The sequence below is a fragment of the Eublepharis macularius genome, chromosome 2, assembly GCF_028583425.1.
Source record: "Eublepharis macularius isolate TG4126 chromosome 2, MPM_Emac_v1.0, whole genome shotgun sequence".
NCBI lineage: Eukaryota > Metazoa > Chordata > Lepidosauria > Squamata > Eublepharidae > Eublepharis > Eublepharis macularius.
This window is the reverse complement of record NC_072791.1, coordinates 51,184,286-51,203,166: the sequence shown is the minus strand read 5'-3', so window position 1 is coordinate 51,203,166 and position 18,881 is coordinate 51,184,286. Positions and strand designations below refer to the sequence as shown.

General features: G+C 38.8%; 1 protein-coding gene across 1 annotated transcript in view; it reads left to right on the top strand.

Annotated features, from left to right (window-relative positions):
• Positions 1–18,881, top strand: part of NPAS3 (neuronal PAS domain protein 3) — a 1,036,342-nt gene that overhangs the window by 705,640 nt on the left and 311,821 nt on the right. The window contains exon 5 of the mRNA XM_054969956.1: positions 5,019–5,108. Coding sequence (XP_054825931.1) covers positions 5,019–5,108 — 90 coding nt within the window. The remainder of the gene's footprint in view (positions 1–5,018; positions 5,109–18,881) is intronic.

The window sequence follows — 18,881 nt, the reverse complement described above, 5'->3', positions numbered from 1 at the left end:
CCAGAGCTGGCAGAGCATAGCCCAGATCCCTGGTTGCAGACCGTATCAATGGGGATCCGGATGGCTGGACCCCATGATTTGGTCTGGTGGAGGGGTGTCATGATCTAGCTGTGCCAGGAAGGCCTAGCAAGGCCTCAGAAGCCTGTTAGCAGTGGGAGTAGGCCTGCCTACAATTCTCAGGGGCCCCTGGGCCGTTTTGGCGCCTTTTTTGGCCAATCAGAATACAGGGGGCTAGTACTATATATGTCTGGTAGGGGAAAAGCCTGGGTTCTTTCTCCAAGGGAGCGGGGCAGAGGAGGTTTCTGCTAGGGAGAGAGGCCCTCATCCAGGTAGGGTGAGAAAACAGGCCTGGCAGACAGAGGGACAGTGAGTTCAGACGCTAGGGCCTTTTGTTTATTTTACTTTCACCCGTCTATTGCTGCTCATGCACCTTGCTTGTTTGTTTGATATTAACTGACCTCCTTGTAAATAAACTATTTTGTTTGTTGTTACTCTGCTGGGTCCTCATGCCTGTTTATTGGCCAAGCTACGGATGTCAGAAGGGTTGGGAGGGTACTTTGGGCCTTCCCAAGGGACCCTAAATCCCAGAGTAGTGGCAGTGTAAGGTGGCTCACCCCACCTGAGGCATGACAGGGGGGCTCCCAGCTCTGGCTAATCTTTGCAGACAGTGGAGAGGGAGAGAGACAGCTGCTGTTGGCATTTTGATAGAGAGACAGGGAGAGTGCATTGGAGCTTGAATTTTCTTTGTGTGTGGTGGGATATGGATCTACCCCTTCAGGTTCCAGGGCTGCTGCCAGGCTCTGGGGCTAAGCTATTATTTATTATTGGTACCTTTCCTGGTGCCTGCTCAGGTCAGGTTTCTGGGAGTGGTGCAGTAGGGATCTTAATTAAACTTGGATGATGGCTGGATGGTAGCCTGCTGGCCCCTATGAACAACCAACCACGAACATGTTCGTGAACAGGGTCATGTTTGTGGTTGTTCGTGAGTTCCTGTTTGTGGATGGCAACAAACAACGAACATCATGTTTGGTTTTTTTCTGTTCGTGCCCATCTCTATTTGAGACCATTCAGACTGGCAAAACAGCAATCAGTATGGCATATCAGTTACAGTGGTGGCTCTGAGGCAATGGTAAGCTCTATTGCTTTCTTCGGGTAAGCATTCAGTCAATTAATTATTAGAGAGCAAAACCTCATAGAGAGAATGGAGAGTGATATCATGAAGAAGCTGTTCAAAGAATCACTTGCCCCATTGTGACTGCGTCACTGCTTTCCATTTCCTTTCAGGGGAGGGAGATATACTTGCCAGCCAGAGCTGAAGGATGCTGTAAGCATTGGGATCTTCTGTACATTCACAGAACCCAAGTGTTGAAGGAATTGTACAAGCAACAGTTACAGGTTAACCATCTGTTTTTCCACCAGTAAATTGAATAGAGTTTCACATGTGAGTGAGGAGAGAGATAGGAGTAAAGCAAAGAGACAGACACCTCTTTCTTTCTTTTCAGCTTTATCTTTTTCCACCCAGGATCAAATAGTGCACACCCTCCTATGGAGGCCATGAATTTCACATTGGCTAAACAAACAAACTAACAAATAAATAAAAACAGCGATGAACGATGTGGGCTAGTCACTGAGTCTTTTAAGTTCGGCACTGAATGAATGAAACATCTGGTGAACATGAGTTTGGTTTTTTTTTTTCAAAATTGGCATGCGCAAAAACTCTGCCAATTTTAGCAGCCATTAATCTCACTAAAGACTGCATAGACTCAACAGTAGGATTTTTTAAAATATAGAATCTGTTACCAGTTTATATGGGTTTGTGAATGAATTAGATGTTTAGTTAGCGGAACAGCAGTGTAGCTGGTGGGGGTAGGAATAGAAAGAACTCGATCGAGGTTTGTTATAGCATGCATTCGCAAAAAGCTGTTTGCACTGTACCGCACTGTTAGTAAAGCAACTTGCTGAACAGCCATTGAACAGTATGTCAAAAATTGGCTCCCTGTTCACCACTGACAATCAGCCAAATGGGCAGGTATTCAAGCATCCCTATTCTCTTTCCTGTTCCTAGAGATGCAACCTCTTATAATCCTTAATAAATGCATCACTTATGTAATTGCCTCCATACACCCATATCCACCCACGCTCTTTGTGTTCCAATTTGTCCAAAAATGGACAGGGGACAGGCCTCAAGGTGAAACTGAGAAGCAGAAACAATAAGTAAAAGGTGGAAGACTGAATAATGGGGAAAAGATTGAAGATGGGCAAGAATAGTGACCAGGAGAAAGGACTGTGGAAAAGATTATTCCAAGCATATTATGCAAAATGTTCTCTTGATGGAACTAAAAGACAAACATTAAACAAACTCAACCTACCTTTTTATTACATCCAAAGCCAAAGTATTTAACACAGAGAATGTTCACCTGGGAAAGTATATAAACATTATAGAGAAAACATGACTTTGGAAAATTTCAGTTTAACAGTTAAATGTACCAAGACCAGCTTTTATTTTCAGCCAAAGTTTCAAAGGAATGCCATAAGAATGGGAAAATCCTGTACTCGACATAATCAAGCGTACACATAAGCAGGCTTTGCTGACTTATTCACTAAATCTAAAAATGTTTTGACTGTGTTCTTGTTTGGGTCAAATTTAAACTTCATCTCTTGAAATTGCTCACCAGTAATTGATGTCAACGTTCAAGGTGCTTGTGCTAATCATCAGAAAGGACATTATGATAATTTTCAAGATAAAGCTCTTGCATAGTATAAATATTTTTGTTTGGATAAAGTCTATGCAGATTTACATTTTTATTAATTCATAAATATAAATTGAAGATCTTTTCTTTAATGTGGCAACTTTATTGTTCGTTTTCCAATAAGTGGTTCATTCTTTGAAGGAACACTGGGTTTTGTGTTGTTGTTTAAAAAGACTAATTCTGCTTTCACATCAAAGCAAATGAAGCACTCTCCAAGAACAGCTTCTGGTCCTAAGTATGTTAAAAACGAGGGGTATCAGCAAGGACCCTTGGGGGCATTTCATTTCCCCTTCCCCCATTATTTTTTTCCTTCCCTGAAATCCCCATAACCCATCCATGCTTTTTCTGCTTCTTTCCCTATTTCCTGCCCCATCAACCAACCAACCTTTTTTCTCCCCCCATCTTCAGCTAGATTTGTTATTTGTCTACATTTATGCTCCACTTTTCTCCACACTGAGGGCCCAAAACAGCTTACATCATTCTCTTCTGACAATACTATGAAGTAGATTTTTCTGAGAATGTATGACTGGCCCAGGGTCACCCATCAAGATACTGTGGCAGAGGAGGAATTTGAAACTGGGTCTCTCCGATTCTAGTCTGAAACACACTACATTACATTGGCTTTTATGAGGTGGCTGCTGTTTAGCAGTAGTGAGCAGCTGGGCCTGAGTGAATCATGGAACTCACATGGTATCAAGTTACCCAGTAGTTGCTGTCAGGTCAAGCCCTGGTAAGTCCTCCCTCAAAGCCCAAAATACACCTGGAAAAGACCCTGCCCTCCCCCCTTTACTGACAGAAACCAAGGCTTCAACTGGCAACACAACGTTACCTAGCAATGGCCACTGCGTGCATTTGTTTATTAAAACAAAAAGTTCAGATAGTTCAGAAAGATGCTTTGGTAAAAGGATAGGGACTGTAGACCATACTACTGTGTACCATCTTTTGCCTCAAGTATGCTACTACTGGATAATTTTTGCTTTGTTTAATACATCATGTTAAATTGCTTTTAACCCCCACCATCATTTCCACTCTGTATTGTATATCTGCTTGTTATCAAATTCTGCAGTCCATACCTTATTTTATTGTTTATTGAATAGCCTAGTTTATTGAATAATTAGGTTGACCTTCACTGTGTAATCTGCCTTGAGTCTCAGTGAGAAAGTTGAACTATAAATAACATAAATAAAAACAGGTGCTGCTTCTATTATTTGGTTTTAAAAAAAACCATCAGTATCTATATTTATATTTAGCAGATTTCAGTTATTTCTGCAATCCTGGGGGTGTTCTTAGGTTTGTAGAAAGATCTTCTGTTCATTGCTCCAATCTCATAATAATAATAACTGCATATATACCACTCTTCTAGACAGATTAGTGCCACACCCAGAGCAGTGAAAAATCAGTGTTGTTATGCTCACAGTATGGGTTTACCAGCATCATGCATTCATCCCCACTGCCACAACTACTCTCTCGTTTTCCCCATCATCTCACAGATATGGGTGCCCAGTTTTGTGGGATATGTAGTTTCATGGGCTCCTTAGTTGCTTCCAGAGATACTACTGCATGCAGGTACAGCACTGTCCAGGTTCTAGAGCTCCTAAAATCTTAGTAAGGATTTGAAGATAAATGAAGCTGAAAATGAAACAAAGTTTATTCATGTGTAATCTGCCTTGAGTCTCAGTGTGAAAAGAAGGCTATAAATAACATACATAAGTGGTGAATATTTACCCTGGTTGGCAAAAGTATATGTGCAATTTGCTGTGTTTCAGTTAGAAATAAGGTCATTCCCCCCCCCCCAAAAATTAACTGGGGGTGTGTTTCAGATGGCATTCATTTTTGTGTATAACATTAACAATATCACATGTTCTTTAATATATTCTATATTTGTAAGCTTTGCACCTGACAGAATATGATTTAAACCATACAAACTGATATTGAAGAGATTAGATTCACAAGATTTCTGTGGTCTCCAAGTGAACACGTTTGACAGTAAACTGTTGATTGCTTTTGTTTTACTCACAAAAAAAGTGCGTAGGTGCATTTATGAAAGGAGAGGAGGGGCAATCCTTTGTTAATTAGCAAAGTTACTACAATCCACAGTGGTTCTGTTCTCCATTCTCCCACAAGGAAATTCTTTTCATTCTTGTCTTGAAGAGAAATAAATTTTGTTAAGAACGGTAATATATGTTGATAGTGAAGAGATCTGTTGCGTATATGCTATCTGGTAGTGAAGTATATATAACAAACTTTTCACTTTTTCTTACTTTGCAGTCCCTGGATGGATTTGTATTTGCACTAAACCAAGAGGGAAAGTTTTTGTACATTTCGGAAACAGTCTCCATTTATCTAGGCCTTTCCCAAGTAAGTAGAAAATTCAGTGGTGAGAGCTCAGTCTTGCTCATCATTTTTAAAGCAATAATCTGTTTTGCAGCATTTTGCATGTTATTGAATGTCTGATTTAATGGCTATGTCTTATTCATCCTAGAAAATAATTGAATAGTGTGATTCTGTACTGAATGGTCTAATGGGGGGGAGGGCGACACTAGAGCTTGAAATCTTTTTCTTCCACAAAGGATCATTATTAATTTATTGAGAACAAATGAAGTTTCTTTTCTCAGTTGTTTTGAACTTTAAACCTCAGTACCTGGTAGGAAAGGGACATACTAATAGTACTTCCCTTGTGTCCTATTACTGAATGTTTATGGAGTACCCTGCATTATCCTGGGAGCTGACACAATGACAGGGAGTCATTCGGAGTCAAGAAATGCTGAAAGAGACCATTAAAATGACTTGCAGGGAGGGTTTGGACAAGGACACATTTTGCTATTTTTCATAAATGTTCAGTAATGTGTCTAGGATATTTTTCTATAAAGTAATTGAATAATTTAATTTCATTGGTGACATCTTTTAATACAAGATTGTAGAGAAAGCGGCAAATTAATTGTTGTTTTATCACTAATCGTTCCAATTTTAGTAACTTTGATTAGCCACATCATGCTGAACTGTCTTTATACAGATCAGGGGATACCTGGAGACTTTCTGTGTAGTAGGATACTTTACTGTGTCCACCCTGAAGAATCTCAATAGGTGTAATAATGCTTTTGTCTTCTTGTTTATTATAGTACTGAGTTAGTCGCTCATGCTGCTATGGTGGTTTGGTGATACCTCTCAGGTGTGAAACTTTTCAGAAACGTGATTTATATTAGGGTTGCCAACTCTAGGTTAGGAAATTCCTGGAGATTTGAGGGTGAATGTGGAGAAAGCATTGTTTGAGGAAGGGAGTAACCTCAGTGGGGTATCATGCCACAGGGTCCACCCTCCAAAGCAGCCGTTTTCTCCAGGGGGACTGATTGCTGAAGTCTGGAGATCAGTTGTTATTCCAGGAGATCTCCAGACCCCACTGGAGGTCGGCAACCCTGCTATGCATAAACAAAAATGAATATGTTATTCTGAAGTAATGAACAGGAAAGCTTAAATGTTTCATGTAGAAGAGGGAGTGGTGGTGGAAAGAGATACAGATCCATTTGAAGGAAGTGGAATAATAGCCAATGACTCCTTAGAGGAAATGCAGGTAGTTACAAATGGTATATACGTTATGTGGATATGTTGTTTATGTGGAAATTTTTAGAAAATAAAATAAAAGGCCGACAAAGGGGTTGTATCTTGCTCCAATCTCTAATTTTGGAATAGGTCTTGATTTCATCTCTTTCAGAACTGTTACCAGGGATGGGGGTGAAATTTTTTTTCCAAAATTTTCTTTTTTAGATACAGCAATTGGTTCCTCTTATTATCTTTTCCTCTTTGAAAAGATGAAGTATCTCTGATTTCTCATTAATGTGTCTTTAAGTTTATTTGTTTTTGATTTTTACCATGTGATAGTGTAGATTTCCTCACCTTTGGATGTCTGCCTGTTGTGCTATTGTAATATGATACAATGGTTAAAACAGTCTGCTGCAAGGATATATTCAGACAAGTCCTGGATTGTGTTTAATTGCTTGTTTAATGGCTCACCTTGTTCTTAATTTTTCAACCATACCTGCAGTATATATATAAATAAATACATTACTTCTTCGAGATCTAATTAGAATTTTCCTCTTCTTGAAAGAGGAATTGATTCAAAACTGACTCAGATTCCTAAAAGAGGAATAGAAACGGATTGCTAATGTTATATCGTGGCAAGTTGTGAATTTGGTGATGTCCCCTTATTGAATTGTTTTCCCTTACTGCACTGTTTAGTTATTTTCCCCTGATCCCTTAGTGCTGAAAAGCCTGTGCTGTAGTTTGGTTTCACTTTCCCTTCTAATGTTGGTTCTTTGTTCTCGACTAAGCAGAGGCAGTAGAAGACCCTGCTTTTGTTCAAATAAAACCTGCAATACCTCAGACCCGGTGTGCTTATGGAATTATTACAGCTAGGTTTTGGAGAAATTTGGCAAAGAAGAATTAAAAGAATTCCAGTTAACAACCTTGTTCGGAACCAGTATCAGATGTGTCATTTTTTGCCAAGTGGTTTCTTATCTAATGCAGGTTTTTTAAAAAAAAACAAAACAAAACTGGAACACTAATGTATATTATTGTCTTATGCTCATAGTAGTATATTTTATGCATCGTGTCCAACAAAGTTTAATAAACCAATATAAAAGGAGGATTAGTTTAAAAATTAGTTTAACAGGTAAATGCTAATTAGGGAACTCTTGAAAGGCATCCATTATACACTAGCTTAAAACAAATTTTACAGCCCTGGTTAGTGGTGTAATCCAAATTCTGTCAAGGCAACTGCATTTTCTGTAATTGAGATGTGTATGTTTGCTTTGCATAACAGATGGCTCTGTATGCTTAGACTGATAGCTAGGAAAATAATAATTGCATTATTCTGGCCAAAAGAATATTAGCTCTTGGGCTGGGGCCATTTCAGGCAGTCCTCCTGCCAGCACAGCATATGCACATATATGGATTCGATTTTCAAGGAAATTGATGCATCTGGAATAGTGTGGCCATCTGAAATATCATCTGTTCAAGAAAAAAGTTGGCTTTAACCCTGTCCTAGTCCACATTAAAGCCTGCTTCTACAGTGAGTGCAGCACCAGTAGATAGACGTAATATTAAAACAAACATAGACTGAAACATTACATTTCTTTTTTCAGCTTCTAAGCATGGGGGTGAGGTAGGTGTTCTGATTGTAAATAGTGGATTGGATATAACATAAAGCTGCTACATATCAATGCTTTTGTGGAAAATATCTAATTACAAAAGGATTGTGGACAATACCATTGCTATACCATTACAGAACCAATGGGTTGAAATTAAAAGAGTTTTCGGCTAAACATTAGGAAGAACTTCCTGACAGCGGTCCCTCAGTGGAACAGGCTTCCTCGGGAGGTGGTGGGCTCTCTTTCTTTGGAGGTTTTTAAGCAGAGGCTGGATGGCCATCTGACAGCAGTGTGAACCTAGGCAGATCATGAGAGGGAGGGCAGGAAGGTTTACATCAGTGCTTAGTTTTTGCGGCACCTTGGGGTCAGGGAGCAATTTTCCCCAGGCCAGTTTGGCTAAGGATCCTGACAGTGTTTTGCCATCTGGGCATCCAGTAAGGGTCACTGGGTATGTGGGGGGAGGTAACTGTGAATGTCCTGCATTGTGCAGGGGGTTAGACTAGATGACCCTAGAGATCCCTTCCAATCCTTTGATTTTATGATTCTGTGATTCTAATGACCGAAGTGTGCTTCCTGAGCTCAAAGCCTCCGTTTTCAAGAGACCAGCTTATGCTTGGGGAAGTCTGGTATTTCTGCTTACACTGAGTAGATTACTCTGTAAGATGGAGCACTGAAAATCAATGTGAAGTTTTCTAAAGGCTTATCCAGAAGATCATTTCAAAATGTTCCCCAATAATATTCTTTGCATGACAATTCTCCAAGTTCTGATTCATAACAGTCATGTAAAACAAGGGTGGGGGGGCAGAGTGGCTAACTTAATGTTTTCTTTTTTAAAAAGTTAACATGGATTAGCTAATGTGCATTTGAGCATCCCAGACAGGGAATGCGTAGTGTGCCAAAACAGGGACTGTAAGTTGAAGCTCACCACTCTTAATGCAAAGTCTAGAAGCTTCTTGGCAATTTCAATTTTCGGACAAGTGCAGCTATAGTCTCATGATAATTTCTGAAAAATTGCTGTTGAGAGGCAGAGTGACAAGAGGCTTCTACATACAGTGTTCCAAGACTAGTCAGTTTCAGTTGGTCTGACCTGAATAGTAGTACAGTGACTTTTTTTTGTTTCTAGTGTTTCTGTCCCACCCTTTGTCCCCTCAAGTCCCACAATGTGCTATTATCCATTGTCTCACAGTCACTGGGCAAACTGCATAGCAGGTCTCTGGAGAAGCAGCACATAAATTTTCTAAATAAATAAATACAGTACTTGGGTGTTCATCTGACTTGTACAGCCACATTTCAGGCAGCATTCCAAAGTGTAATCATCGGCTAGCTGGAAGAAATAATTTTATTTTCCAAGTAGCAATATAATTTGAGGTACTGGAAAAAATGTTATATTCCTGAAGTAGAAGGTCCTTTGATGCAGGATCTGTGCAACAAATGAGCAACAATTGTGCATTTGTCATGCTATGAACTAATAGCCTAGAAAAGTAGTAAGAGAACACTCATCCAGGGACAGGAACGATCAATACTTTTCTTCAAGTGGCCAGAAATGGCATCCTTAAGGAATAGTACAATCTATCTAAGCCGTTCCTATTTCCGCAAGAGCCTTGTACAATCTCGTCTCAAGTTATCTCAGTATTCCAAGAGTTGGTATTCTAAGAGAGTTACACTGAGAACATTTCAAATATTCTCATGACAAATACAGCATTTTACATTAGAATGTCATACCATTCAGGTAAATATAAGTAATCTGGTAAACGTTTTAATTGAATACACATTTTCTTATGTTATATTTCAGCACTGTTAGAAGTTTCTGTAGTTCCAAATAACCAGTGCAAAAGTTCTTTTTTCAGTAGTCCTCAGAAGACTATGATATTTTACAGATGCATTGCTAACACTGGCAAAAGAGAAGCTGCAATCATCCACACTAAATTAAGCATTCAAAAGCTTTATTTACCGCAAAGAGCAGCAGCAGAAATAGCTATGCAAACAATTCTGCTTGTTGAAAGGAAATGCTAATGTTTCACTGTAGTGATCTAAAAATTGTTCAAAGTGTGGAAGCCATTGTAGTGGGTTGTTATGTTATTGAATTCTGCTTTGTGATAAAGGTGCCAGGAACAAGCATTAATGGGATATGAACACATGAGATATCTTGCTTCCAATTCTTTATGTTCTATCTACTGCTATCAGATAAACATTGCTGGGTTCCTGCCATGAGCTGGCAGAGGTTGTGGTTATGTTGAATAAGCCTTGTGACACTTTGAGCATTTACACATTCAGTAATGTTGGACTTGCGTTCTTGAGAGTGATGGCTTGAAAATTTCTTATTTCTGTGTGTATGTTTGTGTGTGAGAGAGTGTTGTTTTAGCGTCTGGCATATCTTTGATTACACCGTCCTTCGATTCGTTTTTGTTGCTCAGTTAGTGATAACATTCGTATGTCTGATTCAGAGTTAGAGCCATTTGTTGGGGCAGGGAGGGAAAGAAAGTATACCTTTCTGTTGTATATCTTAATAAGGTGCAATAATAATTTGAAAGAAATCGTATAGCAGTATTAATTCCAGGGGTGTATGATTACCAGAGAAATGTTGGTGCCAGAATTGGTTCTGACTAAACAAAGTGGTACTTTTTTTGACTTAACATGTTGCAGATAGGCTGTGATATGTGTTTTAAGTGTTTTCTTTTAAAACTTATAAGAAGGAATAAAAGTTGAAAAATGAAAAGCGGACTAAGTGAACAAGCGTCATCAGTGTCAAAGCAGAACATTGTTAGGGTCAGGTGTTAAGTTCAAGCACTGTACTATAAACACCAGAATAAACAACGTAACAGGAATTTAAGTCATCATCTGCATTTTCCTTGGAAAGTATTGTGGGTGTACAAAGAAATGGCTAGCTGCTCTGGGATATTTATTTTTTACTTAAAAGGCTTCTGCAATAATACTTCAGTTTGCACTGCACACTCAGCAGTGTCTGTGGATTGAGTATTGATATAAGGAGTTTATATCATAATGAGTTTATATCAGTACCATTCAGAGACCTTAGAAATTTTAAAAATGTTTATACATATCAGGGTTGTCAGGGGCTCTAGGGGCCCAAAGTAGAGGTGCAGTGGGTGACTTACCTCCCATGCACATGTAAAGTGCACATGCACTCCTGCATTCCCCTGGCACACTGGAAAATGACATCATTTTTCAGTGTAATGGAGAAACTGCAGGATGCTCTGAAGGCCAGTTCAATAAAAATCACCAATTTGGAGGGGATTCAGCATGCCTCATAACTCCTCCGCCATGCTGGAAAATGATGTTATTTTTCAGTGCATTGGGGAAGTGTGGGAAGGCACACACGATTCTCCCCCCCCCCCGTGCCTTCCCCCTGTCAGCCAAGTGAGTGGAGCTGGTTGGTGGCAGGTGGAGGCAGGGGTTCCCCCGCTCTAGGTGGGGGAATGGCAAACCTAATACATAGACACAAACAGACATATTATTGGCCACAAACGTCCCAATGAACACAGTCAAACTGGAGAAAAAATCTTGTTATAGATCTGTTGACCTGCTGAAACATCCCCTTTTGGTGTTGTTTTTGGCAGCCTTTTGCTTTAGTTCAGGTCAGCTGTTTACCTCGTTCTGTGCCCCTTTTCTTAACATTTGATGCCCATGAACAGTTTGTGACTATTGCAGTGGGATATACTGAAGACGTTCATTACGAGAGTGCCATTTGGTAGATGCCATTTTTTCCATACTGCTTTAAAATGTTTTTATGATATATAAGAAGAGCTAAAATTATCAAAACATTTTCTTAAAGGGGCTGGGCTAAAGCAAATGAATCGAAGGATATAGCTATACAGTATAGTGATTGAAGCGCTACAGGTATGCTTTTAAAAATGTCTGTATTACAATCATAGCAAAGATACATAAATGCCAGCAACATAATTGGCCTTAACAGATTACATAAGGGTCACAAAGGAACAGGTATGTACTTATTTACATGACCAAGATTCAGAGGTTGTTAACCTTAGGATTTCAGAAACTCTTGACAATACAAAGAATCTTGGGGTATTTAACCACGCACACATGTTATCAGCAACAATAGTTTTTTTTAACAGGTGCATGAACTTTACACAGTTCTTCACAAGGTGATCAGTCAACATTCGGTGGTAGTTGAAGATGTAAACTATCTGCTAAAAATATTATGCTTAAGATGAGCTCAGGCAATTTGAATATTTTGTTTGATTCAGATCTTTAGGCTGGGTCACTTGATGCATTCAAATAATCTCTTCATGTTATAGTATTTGGGTGATGAATGTACTTCTGTCAGCCAGCCTTTACATTCATGGTTCAGTCTGTTTCTCTATGGAAATGTTAACAGTACAGTCCCATAATAGGAATGTCTCCATTGCTCATTTCAGAGAAGTAACATAAAATCTGCATTTTTTTTCTTTGATTTTCCCCCTTTTCTTTCCCCCCAATTAATTGGTATATGGGTATGTTTAAGCCTGCATGGGCCAGAGATAAAGTGAAGGCATACAACCTGTGAGCCTTACTGTAGACTTAACTTGGTTTATATCATCACTCATTTCAGAATATAGAGAGATGAATCTGTCATGTTGCCAATGGCTGCTGGTTCACTTTTGACTCAGTTTGACAAATGATTGAACACGTAAAAACAAATTTAAGTGACTCCAGGTATGTTTTGTAAACAGGGCTACTGTACAACTGTGTTGTATATTTGACAAAATGAACAGGAATCAGTGGAATGATAGGGCCTGAAAATGAATTAAATCTAAAATGTTAATCAATTGTCATTTTAAATGTTGTCTAGTAATTAAATGGGAAGGAAGCAGAATTTTAAAAATTGCAATACCTTTAGTAAAGGGATTGTGTTATTTTTTTAAAAAAAACTGCTGGTACTCTCAGATTTGTCAAGTGTGTTCTTAATTGGACTTTCCCCCTACTCCTAAGTTCAGGTCCTCAACTTAAAATGTTTCCTTCCCTGTCCTTGCTTCCCAACTATCCAGGACACACACAGGGTTGCAAATCGCCCTTTCAGAAGAGATCCTGCTAAAAAGAGAACAGTACAGCTGCACACATAATAAGAGTTAATAGAGGTGAAGGGGGAATAAAGGATAAGTTGTTATTTAGACTGTGTCCTTTTAAAAGCAAAATAGGTGGAAATGGGCTGATGTATTTATGCACTTTGCTTGCACTGTGACTGAGCTTTGTATGTTGGATTTCTGGGTATTCGTGCTATGGAATGGCAAATAAAATTAGAGCTACAGCACGCAAGAACAAGGTCAAATAAATGACAGTGCTCAGTCTATTTGTGAAGCTATTCTGAAAGGGAACCAGGGTGCCAAATGTGGTTTATTTGAATAATAAAGAAGAATTAGATTCCCCTGATAACTTGGCCGAGGGCCAATAAATCACTGGAGGTTAAGGATGCTTTGCAACCGCCATGTAGTTCCTTTGCTTTTCTGCAGCCCAGCTTCAGCCTTGTCCCACCTGTTTTTGATGCTAATGAAGTTGAGGCTAGGCTCTGGTTACCGCATTACTTTATGCTGGGTTTGGTTAAAATATATTTTCACGGGGAAGTTGACATTTGCATTTTTTGTGTGTGCTCTTATTCAATTTCATACTTTAAAATTACAGATTTGTCAGAGAGATAATCTATCTGGTGTATATTTTAAAATGAAAGCACTAAAAATACTACAGGTTTTTTGAGGGGGGGGGGCAACACAGTAAATTTGAACGCCACTGGCCAGAGTAATGAGTATTCATTAAATTAATCCACCAATATTGATAGCTTTTCATAGATGTTTAACCTCATTTAAAAATAAACATTAAATAAACATTATATAATTAAACATTAAATATAATTCTCTGTAGTCATATAGCTTCAAGGAAGTGTTTTTTTTTAACTGCTCAAAATGAAAACATTTATTATAAGGGGTTTTTTTTTGTTAGTTAAAAAGAAAGGGGGGAAACCTTTTAAAATATAAATGTGGGATAAGGGACCACTGAGAAAATGGATGTATCAAAATAATTCAGAAACAGTACAAAGTACACTGGCACATTATCAATTTACAACATTTAAATTGATAAATGCCCGGTGGTGGAAGGCCTACAAGGGCACTTTGAAAAGCAAATAGCGACCTGCTGATGAAATTGATTTTTCCCCCCTGAAAATGACTGCATGATGCATCATTTGACTGCATGCTGTCCAAGTGCTTGACAGAGATAATCTCAGCAATCCCACGGGTGACCTTATCGTTCTCACCAGGGCAACTTTGTCTAGGTTCTGACTTTGTGCATGTCAAGGTTTCTGCAGGCAGGATCCTAAGGGGGAAAAAGTTCCTCTGTTCGATCCAGATATCGAACCACTGCTCAAGGCACCCTCCTTCCCTATCTGCCCTCCCCTCTCTCTGGAAAAGCAAGCTTGTTTCTTTTCTTCATAATTATGAATGAATGAAACAAGAGACTGTCTGCAGATACAGTATCTTTGCTGAAACCATTATTGTCTCTTCTGTATAGTTTAAAATAGTTCTTAAAGGAGAAAAAGATACTTGCCATTAAGGGTTCTCAGATGCAGCCAAGAAACTGCAGAGCATATTACAGTCTTCTGAATATCAGAAATACGCCATCTGGTTTAGGTTTTTTTTTTATGTCCAGAAGTCTTTACTATATGTTATATAAAATTTTGATATTGTTGCATTACTGAGATTTGTTGTCTAGCAGTCCCTCCTATCTCTTCCCCCCAATTAAAATGAGTCTTTTTGCTCACAAGAACTTTTAAGACAATTCAAGAGCAAGTGACAGAAAGCATGAGTGTCAACATCCAGATTAGCATAATTTTGCCCAGGCAACCTGTAAACAACCTTCACTTGTGATCCAAAACATTTTGCTTGTTATCACCACTTAGACCACTGTGGAGTTGGACCCTTCCTCCCCTGTATATTGGTGCAGTTGTTTAAATCACTGAAATATAGTGCTCAGCCTTTGTGGGGTTATACCGTTTAAAAAATAATCACAATATACTGTTTTTGGCTACTCTTTGCATTGGTGAATTAACCATGGACTGAATTCTGCAAACACTATTCTCTTTTTGATACCTCCCAAATTTCATTACCCAGTGTCTTAGATACCTACAGTTCACCATATTCACCCATTTTTACCTCCTTCTTTCATCCACAACATTAATTCTGAGCGAACAAGACGTGCTTCCCTGCTTTTGACAAGATTTGCTGCGGTCTCCTGCGACAAAAACCCAACACTCATTCCAGATTCAGAAAGTAGGATTTATAACAGCATTTTAATTTAATGTTGGATGTCGAACATATAAAGAGATCACAGTAGTACTAGAGCTGAAAATTGATGCCTTTTTTATTAGTGTCCTCTCAGAAGTGGGTGAGCTGCTGTTTGTGCAATGGAGCACAGAGCAGCACAGCCAGATGAATGAGGATATGCTATCTGCAAGGAATCATATTTCAAACCACTGCCTACTTCTATTGATGTGCTCAGAGTTGAAAGGTTATGCTAGTAAATGCCATTCGAATTTCCAGCATTAGAAATCAGTGGAATAATCCACCATTTGTCATTTTGTAGCCAGTGCAAATAACAATGCACAGTGATGTTTTACTTATTTTTATTTTTTGTATCAACTTGAAAATTAGTGTCTTGTGACTGATCACATTGCTGTTCTTATTATCCCTATGTGTGTTTATAGAGTGTCAGGGATATTGGTTTAAATGTTCTGTGGAATAGACAGAACTATGCATGACTGAAGGTGCTAAGGGAATCCAGAATATTATTTTACATGAGACTCATGTCTTCCTTATTTATTCCTTGGAACATATTTTGCCAGCCATTGAGGCTGAAACACTGAAATCCTTTATGCAGAGGGGAGTCACTACTTATAATGAATTGCACAAATTCCTACGGTAATAAAGCACAGCCTTGCAGCATTACTATTTGATGGCTAGCAACTATTTTCCCGTTCCATAATAATTCCAGGCATGGAATGTTGAAAATAAGATATTGCTGAGGGTTTTTTTTTTCTGCAGTTGATGTACTTTCCTGTAATAGGGAGAGAATAGAATGAGATGTTAATAATTGATTATTTTTTCATGATAATAGGAAATGGTAATTTGGGGGGGGCGGGAAGGACATGATTTAAGGAACTATAAATATTTTTAAGCACATTGCTTAGGGTCCTACAATTCTAAGGACATTTGCTTGGAAGTACTGCCAAAGCTGTGAGACGTGTTCACATATCTGCAATCCAGAGTCTGCATGTGCTACAGCTGGGAATGGGAGACCTGTGCTTGAAGAGCTCGATGAACATGAATATTAGATTCCGTATTTGGCAACTGATAAATATAAAGTTTGACAAATTAGTCAAAGGCACAGAGGTCAGAACATTAAAGAAAACACTCTTTTATATTTGAAATAGGTTGCTGAAGATACTGTTTTCTCCAAGTATATACTACTTTTCGTCTTGAGCTGAGTTCACAATTGGAACTGATGCAATCATAAATGGAATGAAGCAACTCTCACATGGATTCCAACTAAAATTTCCACTAATCTCTGAACAGAGTATGACTATCCTGCCCCTGCTGCAGGCTTGGGATGGAGTCAGAGAGATATCACTCGAGGAGGAAACTGGTGAAATTTACCTCTTCCTCTTTCATGTGTGGAGTTTTTAGGCAGGATCCAAGTCCTTGTTTGCAATATATATCAATTTGTTCAAAGATTAATGTTAACCATTTCACTGGAATTGGGTTTAAATATAGTAAACTTGGACTGTGGCCTTAATAATTAAAGTACATGGACAGAGGAACTGTGATACAAATATGAAGCTCCTGTACACAGAGTCTGTTTCATGCATTGGAATGAAGAAAAGCTTTGTATGCATTTATGGACCTTACCCTATATTGAATCGAATTGATGAGGCTCATGCATGCAGGTGTTTAATGTTCATGATGGAATGTGTAAAAGGAAATTCACTAAAATGAAATAGAATAGTAATCTTCAACATCTTAGAACCCAGTGCCAACTTGCAACATGGGAGTCATTTTTTAATTTTTTACTTTGTGTGTTCCATTCTCCCCTCCCTTTTTCTTCTATGATTCATTTGAGTTTCCCTTTTTCTTCTGTCCTCTATCTCTTATTGCCATTTCCTTCCCTTAAAATGTGGCTTCTTTAAAACCTTTTTTGCAACTGTAGAAAATGGTACCAGTGTGACCAAAGTTACCATCATTACTTATCAACTCAGGTAAGTAGTAATGGTACTATATTTCAGGTCTGGGTGGGGGAGGCCTCAGAATATTTATTTATTTTGTTACCTCCCCCCTTAACTTTAATTCCAGATTTGACTGGAGTTTATCTGGCTTTACCCATCCATCCCCACTGCCATAGCCATCTCCACCTAAATTTACCACAAGATTATGTCCTTGTGCCAGAATCTTGAGGAATACAGATCCATGGATTCTTGCTGTCCTGGAAACCATATTTACTTATTTTGAAACATTTCTACCCCATCATATTTCCTTGGCCTCAAGAATAATGGAGGCTCTTGAGGCTTGACTGTCACAAGCTCTTTTCCTTCATCTGTGCACTCAGATGTTTGGGGGACAGGGAAGGGGGTGGCAGAGGTCAGCTCAGAGGCAGGCAGAATGTAGGAGCTCACAGGAACAATGTTAGTGTCTCCTTTTGTTTCTAGTGATATCATCAGAAAATGATAGGGTCAAGCTATGGAATAGGCATGTTCGTAAAATAATGTATTTTCCTACAATTCTTGGTATTACAATTCTCAGGAAACGTAATTGGAGGTAAGTGCCAATAAAAGAAGTTAGACATATTTATTTATTTATTTTATCGTATTTATATTCTGCCCTCTCCGCAAGCAGGCTCAAGACTGATAACAGCATTAAAGCATATAAAACATTTCATATAAAACTTTTAAAAGCATTGTACAAAAATATAAAAAAATAGCAGCGCTCTTTTTCTTGATGGCGGCAATACCGTTAATTACAAATAGTGCAACAGTGCAGTTGAACATAGCAGCAGCTTAAGAACAGTGGTGGGCAGCTCTCATAGGGAGGGGAGTAGATGTTGTATCCTCCAGCCAGCAGAGGCCCAGCCTCAGCCATAAGACTGGCGGAACAACTCTGTCTTACAGGCCCGGCGGAAAGATAGTAGATCCTGCCAGGCCCTGGCCTCGGTAGACAGAGCGTTCCACCAGGTAGGAGCCAGGACTGAGAAAGCTGTGGCTGTAGTCGAGGGCAGGCAAACCTCCTTGGAGCCAGGGACTGATAACACATAATGGGTACCACATAATGGTTGCGAAGAAGTGTATGCTAGCAATTCTGTGAGCACAGATATGAGATTCTATGAAAGAGAAATTCTCAACTGTGAGCATGGCCGACATTCAGATCCATGGTCAGTTGCCCTGTTACACATGCATGGGCTTTGCCATTCTCAGTGAAAGGAGCATTAGCTTGTATGCAAAATAATTTTATTTGTTTGTTTGCTTATACCTACATAATACACTTCTTTTCCTCTTCGTTCAAGACAGCTTACAACAAGAGAGTTGGCTAACCACATGCAGGCAGTAGAAGGTGCTCCTGTGAGTACAGTGCTGTCTTTTCCATTGAAATCAATGGGAAAGCTTTTGCATCAGTCCTTCACCTGTGAACTGGGTTGTTGACTCAAACTGTTTATAAGCACAGGTTAAACTTCTTTTTTAAAGTTATTACACATTTATTTTAAAGATACTATTTACATTTAATTGCAACTGAATATTCTAATTCACTTAAGCGTGGTCATACTAAATATGATTACCTAGCGAACTTTATTGATACACATTTCAATCTATATGTTAGTTTAAAATGTTACATTGTTTATCGTACTGTTATATTTAATTTTGCTTTAAAATTTATAACAACACACACACACACACACACACACACACAGCAATAACAAGTTTGCTGGTCTAAGGAAATGA